At 41.4% G+C, this 19,092-nt stretch overlaps 1 protein-coding gene across 1 annotated transcript in view; it reads left to right on the top strand.

The window, feature by feature from the left end:
• The window catches only part of DMBT1 (deleted in malignant brain tumors 1), a gene marked incomplete at its 3' end in the record, with an annotated part of 86,249 nt that overhangs the window by 24,231 nt on the left and 42,926 nt on the right, over nt 1-19,092 (top strand). The window contains exons 27-33 of the mRNA XM_083738610.1: nt 9,257-9,568; nt 9,942-9,965; nt 12,021-12,332; nt 13,810-14,121; nt 15,727-15,779; nt 17,468-17,519; nt 17,839-18,150. Of these exons, the coding sequence (XP_083594736.1) occupies nt 9,257-9,568; nt 9,942-9,965; nt 12,021-12,332; nt 13,810-14,121; nt 15,727-15,779; nt 17,468-17,519; nt 17,839-18,150 (1,377 nt within the window). The remainder of the gene's footprint in view (nt 1-9,256; nt 9,569-9,941; nt 9,966-12,020; nt 12,333-13,809; nt 14,122-15,726; nt 15,780-17,467; nt 17,520-17,838; nt 18,151-19,092) is intronic.

Genomic DNA, 19,092 nt, shown 5'->3' with positions numbered 1-19,092 from the left:
CACACCCCTCTCATGTCCCTTCTTTGTTTTTCCTTCGCTCCCCACTTAAAATGTGGTTACAAAGCATAGATCCACATGGATCCTCAGGATCTTTGCATTGGGTCACCCCAAATTCACCATCAGATCACATAGCATGTCCATGGCTACAGCCTGCACCAAAAAAATCACGCACCCACTGTTGCCTGGGGCTGCAGTGGTGCAAAAACGTGGTTACAAAGCATGGATCCACAGGGATTCTCAGGATTTTTGCATTGGGTCACCCCAAATTCACTATCAGATCACATGTCTGTGGCCACAGCATGAAGCACAAAAATGATACATCCACTGTTTCATTCAGAATGTTTTTTCCCTTGTTTTCCTCCTCTAAAAACGATGTGCGTGTTATGGTCAGGTGCGTGTTATAGAGCGAAAAATACGGTATATTGTCCCTTAAATAATGGGGTCTAAATTCAGTTCAATTGAAGTAAACGGGAATATGCAAACTATAGCTCTTAAACATTCAGATAAGTTACATGCACCTTCATCAACTGAAGACTTGCAGATTAGTAGTTGAAATGTATTGTTTGGAGAAAAAATATGTCTGAGATAATAGGTAAAATGAGAACTCCATAGTTTCCTCTGAGAGAAGTGAATCACATCTGAGCAAGATCATTTTATCTTAAGGACGTAGGAAGTTGTCATATTTAAAGTCACTTGGTCAGTCTAGCTCAGAGTTCCTTAGAGCGACAGGCAGACACATTTCAGGGTTTTAGATTGAGCTCTTCTCTAGCCCTACTGGGAGAAAGCAGAAACTGAACCTGGTACCTTCTTGCCTTCAAAGCAGTTGTTGTCATCCCATGATGAACATGCAGGGGCAAAGTTGTCCTTAAACTAGGTGTCTGAAGGACACCTCTTACAAAAATAGCAGACATATATGTTGATAATTGTATAGAATGTTTTACTGGGATCATTTGGTGAAGGCAGATCAGAAATCTGATGAATAAATGGATTAACAAGTTGTTCTAAACTATGTTTCTCATTTACAGAACTGGCTTAGAGTGCAAGTCTAGAAAAGGATAAAGCTGGCATCCTACTTACTGTTACTACTGTACTTCTGGCAGCCATGGTCTCCATCTGGCTTTCTTATAAGCAGCAAACTGAAACCAACTGATTCCAATGCATCACCAATGTAAAAATTAAGTACACAAAAAAGCTCTGTTTCTAGCATGTATTTCTAAAAGTAATGTTTCTTCTAAGAAAGTGGTTTGTAATCCAACAGACCTACAGACAGACTCATTTACATTTTAGCACAAGCAAGAACTCAGTTAAGTCCAAATATTGGGATTTAATATTCATACTGATCAAGAACATTAGTTATATCCAGCTGCTTTTACTTAATGTCATTGCGGAAAGGATCTCATTCTCCTTTTAATTCCCTCCCCTTCTATTGTCTATGGTTATATCATTTAAATCAAAGTCCCAGACCCTATGTATACCAGTTATGATAATAACCTTTCTATGCATAAACATTACAGTTGGAAACTTTATATGTCAGATGTGAATAGTGACTATATTTCATGACGGATTTGTCAGAGTCTTTAATGAAAATTTATGCCAAATGATATGAAATTTATTTTGCTTCCAACTACTTTCCAATAAAATCACTGCAAGTTGCCAGTGTGCATTTTTCTTCATTGCCTCACAAGCAAACATAAATTGATTTGTATGGTTCAAAGGAAATACATGATTGGCATGAAGTGCCTAGGGACAACAGAGACGTTTGGTTCACATTTGAATTTTGCAGTGCAGTTCCACAGTCCAGTAATGTGCACACTAGGGTGAAGTGGGGAAATGGCCTTGGGAAAATGTCTATATCAGGCAAAATTTCATCCACAGATGTGTACAGTAGGAGCAATTTGCACTAAAATGTTGGTGAATTTGTTGTTTTAAAAATTGCAAACTGGTGTAGAAATGTAGTAAACTGAACTGAAGGCTTGAAAAAATAGAAAATTATTATTATTATTATTAGTAGTAGTAGTAGTAGTAGTAAAGCTCCCAACAGAATATAAAAAAGGTTAAAACTTCAAACATTACAAACTTCCCTAAACAGATGTCTTCTAAAAGTCACCTAGTTATTTATTACTTTGACATCTGATGGGAGGGCATTCCACAGGGTGGGCGCCACTACCAAGAAGGCCCTCTGCCTGGTTCCTTGTAGCTTCACTTCTCACAGTGAGGGAACTGCCAGAAGGCCCTCGGAGCTGGACCTCAGTGTCCGGGCAGAACGATGCAGGTGGAGACGCTTCTTCAGGTATACTGGACCAAGGCCGTTTAGGGCTTTAAAGGTCAGCACCAACACTTTGAATTGTGCTCTGAAACATACTGGGAGCCAATGTAGGTCTTTCAGGACTGGTGTTATATGGTCTCGGGGTCCACTTCCCCACCACCACTAAACAGGTGCCTGTTCTCAATGCATTGCTCCATTCTCCTCCCTTGTGCTATGTTTGTTTTACTCAGCTCCAAACCACACAGAAGTCATACTTCCTCCAGCTAATTCCATACCAGTAGAAAACATGAACTGATGCTCTTTGAGGTAGGTGTCATTACTACAGAAAAGTCATCTGGCCCATAATTTCCTGATAGTTTGCATAACCATACTTTCAGGGTGGATCTGCACCCAAATTAAAACACATCCAATGCACTTTTCAAGCACATGACATTTTCATGCATGCACACATTGTTCACTGCTCCATGGCATCATAGGATGCGTTGTAGTGCACATGTTGATACTCACAACCTCACTGTGCAACAAGGCCCAGCCCAGGTGCGCCCCTCAGGAATAATAAAAACACATTGACACAGAATTTTAGTTGAAAGGTTAATAGGCAAAATTTAGGCCACGACTTTATTGATTGCAGAAATGTAAGTGGTATTGGCTTAGGCATTGGCAATAACTATAAGTGACTCCTGCCCGCCTTTCAGGAAGTCTGAAAAGGTCTTGGGAGGTCTGTCGATGGCGACCAACTGAAGCTCACTCCGGGGTTCCTGTTGGGTCCTGGCATGGCCCTAGCCCCTCAAGCGGAGTTTGGACAAGATCCAGACCCACGGAGTCCTCTGACGGAATACCCTTGTACCTGGAGGGGCAGGTGATGGCCTCCCCTCCACTCCCCCACATCATAATAAGCCAATGCCTAACCGCCCCACGAGCCCCACGAAGAAGCACTGGTGCACTGTTTGGCGGCACGAAGCCAGATGAAGCCCTGACAACACGCCACTGCCTTTTAAAGGCCCCCACAATCACGCCACCACTCTCTAATTGGCCAACAGGCCAGTGGTGCGATCGCGGGGCCAGTGCAGGCTCGGGATCAACCCCTCTTCTCTTCATGGGTGTAAGGGAGGTGCCCTGGGCCTGCACACAGTGGCAGAGCTTCATGCTCCTGCACTGGGGGGCAGAGAGCAGGTGGGGGCGGGGCTGGGGGCACGTGTCCTGGGGGCAGGGTGCCCAGTGCCAGTGGGGGGGGCAGCTGCGATGGCTCCCTAATGGGATTGTGCTGCCAAGGGTGGTGCGCTCCCCCCACACTCCTCTTCCTCCATCAGTGCCTGCGTGCAACACAGACCCTCAAATAGGAGGATCCAATTTGTGGCATAACATTGAATATGATTACATGATCAGAATAAGAATACAAGTTGTTGTTGTTGTTATTGTTGTTTCCTTTGACCACACCAGAGCTCCAACACTAGCCATTTACAAGCTCTTGGAAGCTGAATGGAGGTAGCCAGCCCCTGTTGTACATCACCAGCCACTTGTGATCAGAAATATAGTACATCTGGCTAGATATACTTCATTCTTAACTATTATGGTTTAGAGAGATTATCCAATCATCTTTTTGTCTGTCTTTTTCTCTGTCATTCTGTGGCTGTCATTTTTGGAAGTGCAGAAGCAAATGAAGTTTTTAGATCAGATGTTTATAAACCCAAAGCCAGACACTGCTTTAGATTCGCATTAATAGCTCTGCATCACTTAGTACTGAGTCCTTTCCTGCCCTAGATAAATGAGTTCAGCGTTCAGATTTGTAAAACAACAATTGAGGCACTTTGTTGGCATGAATTTGAACTCTGTAAGCACACTGAAGACAATTTCCAAATATTGTTATTGTCCCCAGTTTAATAGCTGTCAAAGCAACTCAGATATGTCTTTACTATTAACATAATTTTGACAAGCAAAGTTCAAAACACAAACACAAGAAAATACTCCAGTACATTCTTTTGACTTTTCTTCCTGGTAACAGAAGTTCAAATTTCACAGCATAGCTTTATGCTTTTAAATGCAACACAAAATTTTGTTACACATAATTCTGGTGGGAACAAATAATTTCAATGTGATCCTTTTCAACACGAGAATGTCAATCAATCCATTTTAAATTCCTTTCAAGTTTCGGAAACTGATATAATCTGCGGTCTGAAGCAACTTTGACAATGACAGAAGCAAACCTAAGCATCCTTTCTCTTCCACACACCTTGTTTTCTTCAGTACCTGTAGGGTGGTATTCTACTAACTCATCTTGTCAGCGTGAGTGCAATGGGATTTTCCCTGAGCTTTCCGCAAATCTGTTCCAGAGGATTGGAGGAACCCCTAGAATAGATTTCAGGAACACATGGGGGAAGAAGAAGTGGGTTAATTGTGCTAACAGCAATCCTTATGTAGATGGAACCCTGTCTTAGGGCTGAATTGGATACAACCCTTTATATTCATTAATGGCAAGTGATCAACTCGTAGAATAGTCTTGACCATTTTTTATTATTAGTTGATTCCATTCATTCTGAAGTGTTACCCAATTTCACTGTATTTTCAGGATCTTCTGCTGCACTGTTTAGAAGTCCCCAACCATGTGTACATAAACCAAGGTACCACTGTACCTGCAATTTGGACTAACACTTCATGTACCTGATGATAATATATTAGTCTTGAAGCTGCCACAAGACTTTTTGTTTGTTTTGGGAACTGAATTATATAGTAATTCTACTCATTCCACTTTACTTTATATATATCCCTCTGAATTTTGCTTATTTTTTCTTATGTAATTATCCAGATTCCCTGTGTGCCTTTTATGCCTTGTTCTGTCCCCAGTAAGCACAAGACACTTTTGCCCAGTGGCTCTGTGTTCCATAGATTGCAGCAAAATACTGGGCAAGATTTTGCCCAGTATATTGTTTGTGTGGTGGGCTCATGGGGGAAAAACTGCCCTATGAGCTCTTGCAAACGGGAGGGAAAACCCTGTATAAGGCTGCTTCTCCTGGAGCTCAGGGCCATTTTGCCTTGAGAGCTTCCCACCCTCGGGTTACCCTTCACTGAGCAGTTATGGGTCACTAGTTGACAGGGCTGGAAGGTATTTTTCCCCTTCTCAACCTGATTGGCACTTGGCTGGCGGTTTTCCTAATTTTTCCTTCAGTGAAAGTATGTTAGGCATACTTTCTTTGTTAGGCGAAGAACGTTGTTTGCATGAAGGCGGAAATGGCATTGGGTAAGATTAACATAGTATGGGGGGGCATAGGGGGCCTGAGGGGAGGATTAACCACAGTGCTCCCAAGTTCAGTGTTGAGGTATTTGCTTAGCAGGAATCTGCACCCTGGAGTCTTTGCTTGGCTTGCACCACGGCAAGGTTCAACACTGGCTGACTCTCATGGAACAGGTTTGGGGTGGTCAAAACCTGGCGGATCCATTCCATCAACATGGGTCTTGTGGAATGTTGAAGTGATCTTGGGACTAAATGCCATACCAACCCTTACCCTGCCTGCTGTTGTCAATAAAGATTTGGCCCAATTTTATCTAACCACTGTTGTACAGTGTTACTATTTTGCTCCTACCTCATCTGTCTTCTGAGAAATCTCTATGTGGGACAATAAACTACAATTAGAACTGGATATGGAACAACTGATTGGTTCAAAATTGGGAAAGGAGTATGACAAGGCTGTATATGGTCTCCCTGCTCATTTAACTTATATGCAGAATTCATCATGCGAAAGGCTGGGCTGGATGAATCCCAAGCCGGAATTAAGATCGCCGGAAGAAATATCAACAACCTCAGATATGCAGATGACACAACCTTGATGGCAGAAAGTGAGGAGGAATTAGATAACCTCTTAATGAGGGTGAAAGAGGAGAGTGCAAAATATGGTCAACATCAAAAAAACGAAGATCATGGCCACTGGACTCATCACCTCCTGGCAAATAGAAGGGGAAGAAATGGAGGCAGTGAGAGATTTTACCTTCTTGGGCTCCATGATCACTGCAGATGGTGACAGCAGTCACGAAATTAAAAGACGCCTGCTCCTTGGGAGAAAGGCGATGGCAAACCTAGACAGCATCTTAAAAAGCAGAGACATCACCTTGCCAACAAAGGTCCGTATAGTTAAAGCTATGGTTTTCCCAGTAGTGAGAGCTGAACCATAAAGAAGGCTGATCGCCGAAGAATTGATGCTTTTGAATTATGGAGCTGCAGGAGACTCTTGAGAGTCCCATGGACTGCAAGAAGATCAAACCTATCTATTCTTAATGAAATCAGCCCTGAGTGCGAAAACAGGAGTGCCTGGTGTGCTCTAGTCCATGGGGTCACGAAGAGTCGGACACGACTAAACGACTAAACAACAACAACAACAACAAAATGGGTTACATAATGTGCCTGCCTGGGCAAGTCCTTTCATGTATATAGCAACAGTAATTAGAGTGTGTTTAACAGCAAATTAAACTCTCCACTAACCAATACCAATGAACCAAAGGATATGGAATTCTAAATAATAATGTATGAACCATAGGTATTGTAATAGTAGATGCAGTTGCACTGTGTTGTACAATAACTCCCATCAGAGTCTATCAAAGGCATTTTTCGTGTCTCGTGCCAACAACAATAAGGACCACAGCAAGGTTTCATGAAAGCAATACATTCTGCCAATATTTGCATTGCATTTGACCCAAGTGATTATTATATTTTGGTTACCAGAATTGAACAAAGCATTCTGCATCTCTGGACCAGGAAACTAATTTTTAAAAACTTAGAACAAAATATACCATTACTGTAAGCAATTCCTTACCAGCATAAAACCACCTAAGCTACTTCCTCAAACAAGAGATAAAGTAAATATATCAAATTGCATGGCACACCCCCTTTCAGATCTTATTTCTATATATTCTGGTGCATGTCTAATCAACCTAGAAGCCAATTTGGCGAAAATGGATTCCTTGGTGATCTTTACTTTGTTGTTACTGTTGCATGGAAGATGTCTAAGTGCATCAGGTAATATGTCTTAAACTATCAACATTCTTTCTCTTTTCTTTTTCTTGTTCTCCCTCTCTGTAAGACCTTACAAACTGCCAGTGAATGATGGGAAGAACTTGTTGCAAGGGAACACATAAAGATGACCTGGGTATTTATGGCTCCATCAAAACACATAAGATGCTTTCAATTTTGGCATTGTGGGGGTCATTCTGGATTTGTCAAAATCCTGCCTGTTTCTGAAATATTAATAAGTTGGGAAGATACTTAGGAAATCCAACAAGGAAAGGTGGAATTAGGAATTGAAAGCAAACAAGTGCAGGATATTTCTTATGAAGAGGAACACATGGATATAATGGCTGGCAACATTATTCTATGCATGTTTACTATGGGCTCTGGTTTCCATCCCGGTGTTCCATTGTGCCAGAAGCGGTTTAGTCATGCTGGTCGCATGACCTGGAAAGCTGCCTGTGGACAAACACCGGCTCCCTCAGCCTGAAGCGAGATGAGTGCCGCACCCAATAGTTGCCTGTGACTGGACTTAACCATCCAGGGATCCTTTACCTTTTACTATGATCAAAGAAGCCTAATTTCCAGATAAGTGTATACACAAATGCAGATGTATATAGAAGCACTACTTTTAGCACACCATTGGGAATATTGGCTTTACGGGTACAATGGGGAATAAACTCAATTCAGTTCATATTTTATGGTGAACCTACCTAATTTGGGCTTTCTGAAACAATATGCAAACTAAAACACAGCTTTCCTTCAAAATGTGTACTTTTCTAAAAAAAAAGAAGAAGAAATGTTTATGAAAATGCATATACTAAGATAAATTAAGCACAAAATGCATATATTAGTGAAAATAGCATATATAACTGCATTCTAGTAAGAAAAATGCAGATAGGTGTGCTTAATCTATGAGCATAGAGGAATCTATTTGAATATTCATGCTAGATAAACATTCTTTCTTGTCGTCATTTTTCATCACCAGCTTCCAGAGGACCTGATATGCCAGGTACATTTTATTTTTTATTTCTACAATTCCTTTAATGTTTAAAGAAGGCATTATTAAAAGTCAGATTCTTCTATTAATCATGGATTCTTATTGCATTTTTGAGCATGTACAGAGCCAGTTTTAAACATACTCATTGGATACTGTATGATTTTTTTTTATTTGTTATATACCGTGTGTATGTTTGTGTGTGTGTGTGTGTATTGCATGTCACTTTGGGCACAATCACAATGATAATGATCTATTTTGAAAGACGATATGGATTTCTTAGGTTTGTCTTCTTTAAGCAAAATATATTTATCATCTGATTTTTCTAGATTTTCTAATAATGTAACATATTATAAAATGTAACATATTATAAAAGTTTGCTATAAAAGATCCTCTCAAGGGAATGTTAATGTTTGTTTAAGTTCAAAACCACTCAAAGAGCAAGAAAACCTTCATTGTGCAAGCTCTTCGTAATCTGTGTTAAAAAAATTAGAACACAAGCAAAGAAAGTTTCTCTATATTCTGCTAAATTTCTAGAAGTCGCTTTTACAATGTAGAAATTAATAGAGAAACATTGGGAAACGGAATAAATTGCATTGTGAATACAGTCTATGTATTTATGGACATAACTCTGTGTTTGTATAATTTATAACTAAATAACTGGGTGTTTTTAAATCATCCACACCTTCTATAGGATCAGGTATGTATATCAGGTACATTTTATTTCTTATTTACCAAATTATTTGAATAATTTTTCTGTTATATGCTTGGATATGTACAAAACACTGTGTTCAGCAGAATGCTCTGAAATTCTAAATATTTAAAATGTATCTTCCCAGAAATTATCATGATTTATTCAGTTTGGTTTCTGATCCGGAAACATATCTTAAGAAACTAATGTTTGTTTTAATGTGTGTACTTTACAATTGGGGGGGGGGGGGACCAAGTGTTGAGAGCAGAAAATATTGCTTCTAGAAGGATGTTGTTGTATTGTTCAAAGATGCTTTCTTGAGACTGGTCAATGGAACCAACAGATGTGAAGGCCGGCTTGAAGTCTACCACCAAGGAAACTGGGGGACAGTCTGTGATGATGATTGGGACATAAATGATGCACAGGTTGTCTGCAGACAGCTTGGATGTGGATTGGCTCTGTCGGCAAGAGGAAGTGCCTATTTTGGCCAAGGCACTGGCAATATTCTCCTGGATGATGTGAGGTGCAGAGGGAATGAAACTTCTCTTGAGCAGTGCTCCCACAGAGGATGGAAAATCCATAACTGTGTCCATGTAGAAGATGCTGGTGTGATCTGCTCAGGTACTCCTTTGTTATGTGTGCTTCATTAGACGTTTCTGTTCTTTCTAATCCTGCAAGTCTACTTAATTTCTGAACAACTGATAGTCAAAGTTAGTTACTGTTTTCTGATAGCATATTACAGGTAGTCTAGATTAAAAGGTTGTGTCAGTCTGTGAAATTCTCTTTACTTATATCTGAGTGAAATATGCTCAGGTTAAATAGAGAGAGTTCAGATACATGTTATTCATTTTATTTTTGGTAGGTTAGTCCAGGAAGAATATCCTTTTTTCATTCCAGGCAGGGGCCTGCTTGCTACATTCATGAAAACTTCAATCAGAGTTCTATTTTGTTTGAAACGAAACAATGTAAAATGTATCATATTTATTATTTACAGGTAATAGAGAACCGGAAAAACTTGGTAAGTTTAATTGTTTATTAATTCATTAGAACTACATGGAAACTACACTTCAGATGAAATGCCAATAGCAAGCTTGTTGAAATCCTAATATTAGTAGAGTTGAACACTTACACCAGGAACCTGTGGCCTTCCACATATTGCTAGACTTCAGTGCTCAACAGCCCCTGCCAGCAAAGCCAATGGTCAGGGATGATGGGAGATGTAGTCCAACAACATCTGGAGGGCTACAGGTTCCCTATCCATGACTAACAGCAACCTTGGTTTTAGCCATCTGGTGAATGCAAATATCAACACAATACACATTTAAATGAATCTGTTTCCTGAATTCTCATTTATTGACTGTCCATATCCACACCATGCCTTTAAATTCCAACCTTCCTAGGATTTCCTAGGAAATCATGACTGTTAAAGTTCCATAAATGTGCTTTAAATGTTTGCTGTGGATGTAGCCTAGAGAGCCAAATTCTTGTTCATGAACTTGGTTTTGTGAAGCATCACAAGATCTGCTTCTTGGATATAAATGTGTTTTACCTGCGAAAGTTCATTTCAGCAATGCCGCTTAGTGACATTGTGTCAAGCTGTAGCACTGTGTGCAAACAAGGTATGGCAGTGCATGAGAAGAGCAGCATTTGGACTAATTTATGTCACCCTAAAACATCCCTGAAGACAATGAAATTTAATTTGTGATGTGTTCATTAATGTGGGTAGGGGAGTAGAATCCAACACAGTTCATCACTGAGAATTCTCATTCTCATTCTGTGCTTCCACTTCATTTAAATTGGTTATGAAGATCAATCTGAGATCCAGTATGATTATTCTGAGCTACAACAGTGAGGTTATATGATGCTTGTGATTTGAGGACCCAATCCCCGCTTGGTGGAATAAAGACACGTGGACACAGTGTATAAGGTTAATGGGCGAGAAAAGGCCACAATTTTATTGATTACAGCATGTGAGAAGGTATTGGCTTAGGCATTGGACCACAGAAGATTTGACTCCACTCACTTGGAGAGGGGTGAGTCTAACGAGGGGTTAACCACCAGTCGGTGGAGGCTGTTGATGCTAATACAACTATAAGCTCTCCCCTGATGTCACCGAGGGTCGTGCCATAGCCCCCCTCCACACAGGCATCGGACAGGATCCACGACCGCCAGATTCCTTTAACGGAATACCCAAAATTGAAGGGGTAGGCGATGGCCACACCTTGCCCTTCCACACAGCAACAACACATTCCAATGCCTAACCGCCAAATACCAAGGAAGTTGTGATGATTGCTACGAGGTAGGCGGAAAAAACCAAAAGGCCGGTGCCAATTTGCCAGTTGGAAAAAATCCCTACCAGGCCCCCTGGGCAACCTGGGCGACCAACCATAGGTCCATAGCCAGGTCATGAGAAGAGCTAAGCCTAAAAGGGAGTGGTGGATGGGTGACACGAGGCGAAAGGTGACCGAATGGGCAGGATGGCTGGCGCGGCTGCATTTGAGCAGCAAACCATGCCCCCACCAAGCCCCCCGGTTGGGTGCTCAACAGGGGGCGTGACACGCCAGCCATGTGAGTGGGGCAGGGGGCAGAACGCCCCGTGCATGACATGAGAATCATCTCCCGCTCACAACACCTCCCCTCCGGAAGGAGGAGAGGCCTTTCATAATCCACTCTAATAAATCCATGAACTTCCATTCCTGATGCAATACAATAAATATATTTTGGAGACAGTATGAACCTGGAGGGTAGATACTTGCATTCTCAAATCAGCTCTTTTGGTCCTCCAGGTGCTATCTACTTGAATAGACTAAGATTCAATCTTTCTCTCTCCTAAAATGTGTATCAGTCGATCTCCTTTTTGACACTGTGCAAAATATTGAAGTAGGTCTTTTCAGGGCGGGATGCAGTCCATGGACCATGACTTAACCCCCACTGCTTTAGTTTATATCTTCCTAGAGATAGGAAGGGCCTTGTTTATTAGAGTCTTATTATGCAATCTAATCTGTTTTCTCCTCATGAAATTCTTGAGAACAGAAACTGATTTCTAAATGGATACTCTTTTTATTGTTCAAAGATGGGTCCTTGAGACTGGTCAATGGAACCAACAGATGTGAAGGTCGCCTTGAAGTATACCACAGAGGAAATTGGGGAACAGTCTGTGATTATGGTTGGGACATAAATGATGCACACGTTGTATGCAGACAAATTGGATGTGGATGGGCTCTGTCAGCTACAAAAGGCACCCATTTTGGCCAAGGCTCTGGCAATATTCTCTTCGGTGGTGTGCAGTGTGGAGGATACGAAACTTCTTTTGGGTATTGCCCCCATCACAATTTGGAAATTCATAATTGTGGCCATCAGGATATTGCTGGAGTCATTTGCACAGGTGCACTTTTCTTCTTTCCTTTTTTAATTTGGATCATTTTATTCCTAAATGTCTGTTTAATTTCTGAATGACTGGTGATCAGTTGTAAAGGAATAAGTGTTTCTCACATCCACATTGTTTAGCATGTGTGGTATAGATTAGTGTATCAATTGGCCAGTTAATGTATCTTACATATATCTAAGTGTAGTCTCTTTTATTCTGTCTATCAAAACATTATCAGTTGCTTAGCATCCCAAGTTTGGATAGGTTATTTTTTATTATTTTAGAAATGTGGAGCCAACTGACGATTCCCAGGTAAGATCCACCCTCTGTTGTGTGGGCAGGGTGGTCCCTCCCCCTACCTGGCCAATCCCCTGGTAACACCTCCCCAAGCGGGATTGGGCAATTGGCTGAGGTAGGTGGAGACCTCCTGTACTGGAAAACTGCCAGGAGCTGCATGTGATCCAGGGGGCTGTGCACGACCATGCAAAAGGCACCCCCCATATGATGTGGGGAGCATTCATTATAAAATAATAAAGAATTCCATAACCACCACTCTTCTAATAAACTGCCCCATTGTGTTGTGTTGAAATCTTACTCCTGAACACTGAGGAGCAGTTATTCAGTTGTTATGAGGAACATACTTTGAAGGGGGCTGGAAAAAATCCACTGTTATACTAATCACCAGTTGGGTTGTTCTGGAACTTAGTATGTCTCTTTTTATTTCAAAGATACAAACTTGCAATCAGCTAGTCAACTTGTCTGACACCTCAAGATATAGCACCCATTCAATGAGTATAAGCAGAAGCAGAATTATAGAATATACTCTATTTCCATGTGCAAACTGAGTCGAGACAAGATATTCACCTATCTAAAACAATTCGATAGCTAGGGTGTATGATGCATTTGACCAAACTGTGGGAGGCAGTGGAAGACAGGAGTGCCTGGCGTGCTTTGGTCCATGGGGTCACAAAGAGTCGGACACGACTAAAAAACAACAACAACAGGGTTATGATATTTCATAGTTTCCACCGAATATATATCTGTATATCTATTCTCTCCAACACCTAACTTCTTCAAAATTAAGTAGGATGTTAATTCTGAAAATTTAACAATGATCGCTAATACGAGTTGTCTGCAAATTTAGGAGCTGTACAAAAGAGATGGTTTTAACCAAAATTAGTCAAGGATACAATTCAAATCAATAGGAACTAATCTAACTATGACTAATTTAAGTTCTCTTCATTTTGCATTCCAAGTAAGATAGGTAAGTCTGGAATCCAACCCACTATGTGCAACACACCCTTCTGAAAATGTAAATTAATATAGTACCTGTAAATTAACTGTAAATTAATAGTTTAGTTTATATCTATATTTTCCCAGAGAGTTTTATGATTCCTTAGGGCCTTGCAGTGAAATGCAACAAGGATAAGAAATATTTTTCTCCTTGAGATCAGAAAGCATAGCTTCTAAAACAAAGTTAATTTATTGTTCAAAGATGCTGTATTGAGACTGGTCAATGGAACCAACAGATGTGAAGGCCGTCTTGAAGTATACCACAGAGGAAGTTGGGGGACAGTCTGTGATGATGGTTGGGACATAAATGATGCACACGTGGTCTGCGGACAAGCTCTGTGTGGCAGGGCTCTATTAGCTACAACAAACGCCCGTTATGGCCAAGGCTCTGGAAATATTCTCCTGGATGATGTGCAGTGCAGAGGAAATGAAACTTCTCTTGAGCAGTGCTCCCACAGAGGATGGAAAATCCATAACTGTGTCCATGTAGAAGATGCTGGTGTCATCTGCACAGGTGTACTCTTCTTTTTTCCTTTTTAAAAAGATGGTTTTATACATATATGTATGTTTAATGTCTGAATGACTGGAGATCAGTTGTAAAGGAACCAATGCTTCTTTCTAATTTTAGCATTTATGATTCAGATGAGAGCAATATTTTTTTTTTTTTCTTGCTTATATCTAAATGAAATATCCTCAGGTTAAGTGACAGGTGTCCATAGGGACATAGGAAGCTGCCTTACACCAAGTCAGATCATTGGTCCACCTAGCTCATTATGGTCTATGCTAACTTGCAGTGGCAACCCAAGGTTTCTGACAGTGGACTTGCCCTGACCTACCTGGAGATGCTGGAGATTGAAATAGATTTTTCTGCAAGCAAAGCAGATGCTCTACCACTGCAGCTCTACCAATGGCTGAACTGCAGCCATTCCCCACACAGTGATGTCATGGATGAAATCCATGTATCAGCAAATTTGCAGTTTCTTCTAATGTCCCAGAACTAAGTTATTTTTCTGTTGGGAGCATGTCCATATCTGAAAGGTTTCCTGCGCTGATCATCAGGGAGGGAAGGGTGATGAGAACTAAATACACTCCACTTTCCCCTCCCCTTCAGTTTACTTGCAGAGGAGTATGTGCTTAAAGCTAAGGTTGTGATTCGAGAACCCGATCCCCGCTTGGGGGAATAAAGACACGTGGACACAGTGTATATAAGGTTAATGGGCAAGAAAAGGCCACAACTTTATTGATTACAGCATGTGAGAAGGTATTGGCTTAGGCATTGGACCACGGAAGATTTGACTCCACCCACTCGGAGAGGGGTGAGTCTGCGGAGGGGTTAACCACCAGTCGGGGGAGCCTGTTGATGCTAATACAACTATAAGCTCTCCCCTGATGTCACCGAGGGTCGTGCCATGGCCCCCCACCACACAGGCATCGGACAGATTCCACGACCGCCAGATTCCTTTAATGGAATACCCAAAATTGAAGGGGTAGGCGATGGCCACACCTTGCCCTTCGACACACCAACACATTCCAATGCCTAACCGCCAAATACCAAGAAAGTTGTAACAATTGCTACGAGGTAGGCGGAAAAAACCAAAAGGCCGGTGCCAATTTGCCAGTTGGAAAAAATTCCTACCAGGCCCCCTGGGCAACCTGGGCAACCAACCATAGGTCCATAGCCAGGTCATGAGAAGAGCTAAGCCTAAAAGGGAGTGGTGGATGGGTGACACGAGGCGAAAGGTGACCAAATGGGCAGGATGGCTGGCGCGGCTGCATTTGAGCAGCAAACCACGCCCCCACCAAGCCCCCTGGTTGGATGCCCAGCCGGGGGCGTGGTGTGCCAGCCATGTGAATGGGGCAGGGGGCAAAACGCCCCCTGTGTGACGTGGGAATCGTCTCCCGCTCACAACACCTCTCCTCCAGAAGGAGGAGAGGCCTTGTTGGTTAGAGATGAAGAACCATGTGTTTTGACTGATCTAGATTAGGGCATTTCATATCTATATATCTATATCTATATCTATATCTATATCTATATCTATATCTATATCTATATCTATATCTATATCTATATCATCATCTATATCTATATATAACAGTGTATCATGTTTGTTATTTACAGGCAATAAAGAACCAAGAAGACCATGTAAGTTCACATTCTTGATAACTTTATTAGTTCAACATACCTTGATCCAGCAAAGGAAATAATTATCAATCCTCATGTTGTGATTAAGTCTGCACCAGTTTGATTTTCTCATAGGGTAGGGGATTCAATGTCTTTGTTCTATTAATTTGTGCTTTTACCTTGTATTTTTATCTTGTGAACCAGCCTGAGATGTTTGTATGAAGGGTGGTATATAAATTTAATAAATAATAATAATAATTCAATCTAACCTTCAAGGCCAATTTAGAATAATAGAATTGTAGAGTTGGAAGGGGTCTTTAGGATCATCAGATCCAACCCCCTGCAATGCAGAATTATGCAGCTGTCCCATATGGGGATCAAACCCACAGCCTTGGCATTATCAGCACCAAGCACCAACCAACTAAACTATCCAGGCTGACCTAATTAATTTGTACTTTTCAAAACACAAACCAAAACAACCATCCTTTTATATTCAAGCTTCTCCAAATCGTGGAGTGCAATTTTCCAACCAAGTACTTTGTACAAAAATACATATACTTAGATAAGTGTGTGCATAGAAATGCCTATATTAGCAATCACACACACAGCATACAGAAATGTGTTATTTTAGGGGAAGTTGATTTGCAACAATGTGTGCATTAGGGAAGGGGGACGCAGGTGGCGCTGTGGGTTAAAGCCTCAGTGCCTAGGACTTGCCGATCGAAAGGTCGGCGGTTCGAATCCCTGCGGCGGGGTGCACTCCTGCTGCTCGGTCCCAGCGCCTGCCAACCTAGCAGTTCGAAAGCACCTCTGGGTGCAAGTAGATAAATAGGGACCGCTTACCAGCGGGAAGGTAAACGGCGTTTCCGTGTGCGGCTCTGGCTCGCCAGAGCAGCGATGTCACGCTGGCCACGTGACCCGGAAGTGTCTCCGGACAGCGCTGGCCCCTGGCCTCTTGAGTGAGATGGGCGCACAACCCCAGAGTCTGTCAAGACTGGCCCGTATGGGCAGGGGTACCTTTACCTTAACCTTTTGTGCATTAGGGAAAGTTTAATACAAGCATGCACATTAGAAATTTGCAGTAAAATAGTGGTGAATTTTCCTAAGAACTTTCCTTTTTTCCATTGCAAACTGATGTGGAAATGTGGAGAACGATAAATATTAGGAAAATATTGGTGGATGTGGAAGTGAATATGGTAAAGATGGCACATGAAAGTGGATTTGTGGGCATCTACCGCATCACCCACATATTCCACCTGATTGTGAAGGGTGCCCTGGGTTTAGGTGACATGTTCCCTCCTTCCTTCGCTACCCATGATCTCCTCAAAACCTGCAGAAGGGTTGCTGGGCATTTTTACCACAGTGTGAAGGGCAATAGGCCATTATGGAAGAAGCAAGCAGGGTTGGGGATGTGGACATTGCCTCCCAGATTGTGGTTGTCCTCAAGCTATTCCTGGAGGCCAATGAGACCAAATCAGGCACCAAATCAGATTGCAGGGAAGATTTCATTGAACTGATATGGATCATGCATATTCTAATAGTATCCTCAGCAACCAAAGTAATGTAGCAAATCCTTAAATAACAACAGCTGTAAAAATTACTTAATTATTGGTTGTGTGTGTGTGTGTGTGTGTGTGTGTGTGTATAAAATCAGTGCTAAAAGGAAATGACTTTTTATCATTTTTCACAGCTACCAGACGTCTTCAACTGAGTAGTAAGTTTTATTTCTTGTTCGTAGGGATCAGCAAGAAATTCATTTATTGTTGGGATCCATGTATTTTCTCCAAACAGTTTGAAATATATAGAAATAAAACATCTCATAATTTTGAATGTTAGTATAAAATTATATTAGGGTGATGGACATAATCCCTTAGATACCTCATGCAGTTTGTGTAATTCATGATTCCTCCAGCAACTTTCTTTGGAAATGGTTTTATAAAATCCTTTTGAAATTTGAGGTTAAGTCCAAGTAACAGCAATGCGGGAAGGAGCTGGGTCACAAAGTAATTTCATACTATCAGATTCCAAAAGGAATATGTCCATGGCTTTGAACAGTTTCGCAATGCAAAATTTAGTCTTCAGATTGAAAAGTTTTCTCTCTCCCCAAAGGACCTCTCTTACGGTTGGTTAATGGAAGCAACAGGTGTGAAGGTCGCCTTGAAGTATATCACGATAGAACCTGGGGGACTGTCTGTGATGATCTTTGGAGCATGAATGATGCACATGTGGTCTGCAGAGATCTTGGATGTGGACCAGCTCTGTCAGCACCAGGAAGTGCCCGTTTTGGTCAAGGCTCGGGCAGCATCCTCCTGGACAATGTGGAGTGCACAGGAAGTGAAGCTTCCCTGCTTCAGTGTTCTCACGCAGGTTGGGGCACACATAACTGTGGTCATGGTGAAGATGCCAGTGTCATCTGCTCAGGTATTCCTAGGCTGGGCTAATCTAGCTTCCCAATAGATCAAATGCAGTTTTCCAATCTTTGTAGACTCCTTTGGGAAACATATAGTAGAATTATTAAAGAAAATATCCACCACAATCTCCAGTTTTAATTAAAATTTGAATTAGGTGGTCTATTATTAATAAAAGTTTATTTCCTTCAAAGTGCATGTTTGGTGAGGTATACAAAGTTTCAGATGTTGGACCAATCTGAACTGCGCATTTAAAGCAGTATCATATCACTTTGAGCACTCAGGTTTCCCTGCGCCCCCCCAAAAAACTATGAACTGTAGTGCTGAGACCACTAGTCTCCTTACAAAGCTATAATTCCCTGAGTTACCTGAGAAAGGGAGATTGACTGTTAAACCAGCATAGAATTGTAGTTCTGTTAATATATATATATATATAGATGAATGATTTCATACTGCCCAAGGTTTTCACACCAAAAACCAGGATGTGCTTCTTCCAGGAAGTGCTCCCAGGTGAGTCATGTGACCCACACCTTACTCTCACCCTGGGAAAAATTGTTTTTTCTGGGCGGGAGCACAGTGCAAGAGCGCAGCGCCCAAAATGGCTACCGCAATCTTGTGTGGAAAAAATGGGATGTCCCTTTTGGCTGCGGCACTTAACAGGTATTTGATTGCCTAACATTGAAGTTTAAGACAAGATTATACTTGGCCCTGGGACATAGTATTTGTGTAATTTATGTAATTCATGATTCTTTCAGCAACATTGTTCAGAAATGGACTTAAGAAATTCACCTTGAAATTTAAAGGAAAGTCCAGGTAATGGAATTGCTAGAAGAAGCTGAGTCACCAAGCATTTTAATATCATCAAAGCCAGTTGTGTTTAGTGTCCATTGGATTGACCAGTTTTCCGACGCAGAGTTTGTCTTGTTTATATAACATTTATTTTTTTGTATGTCCC

The sequence above is a fragment of the Podarcis gaigeae genome, assembly GCF_964106915.1.
Source record: "Podarcis gaigeae genome assembly, chromosome: 5".
In the NCBI taxonomy this organism is placed as follows: domain Eukaryota; kingdom Metazoa; phylum Chordata; class Lepidosauria; order Squamata; family Lacertidae; genus Podarcis; species Podarcis gaigeae.
The sequence above is the reverse complement of the archived record's forward strand: the minus strand, read 5'-3'. Positions and strand labels throughout refer to the sequence as shown.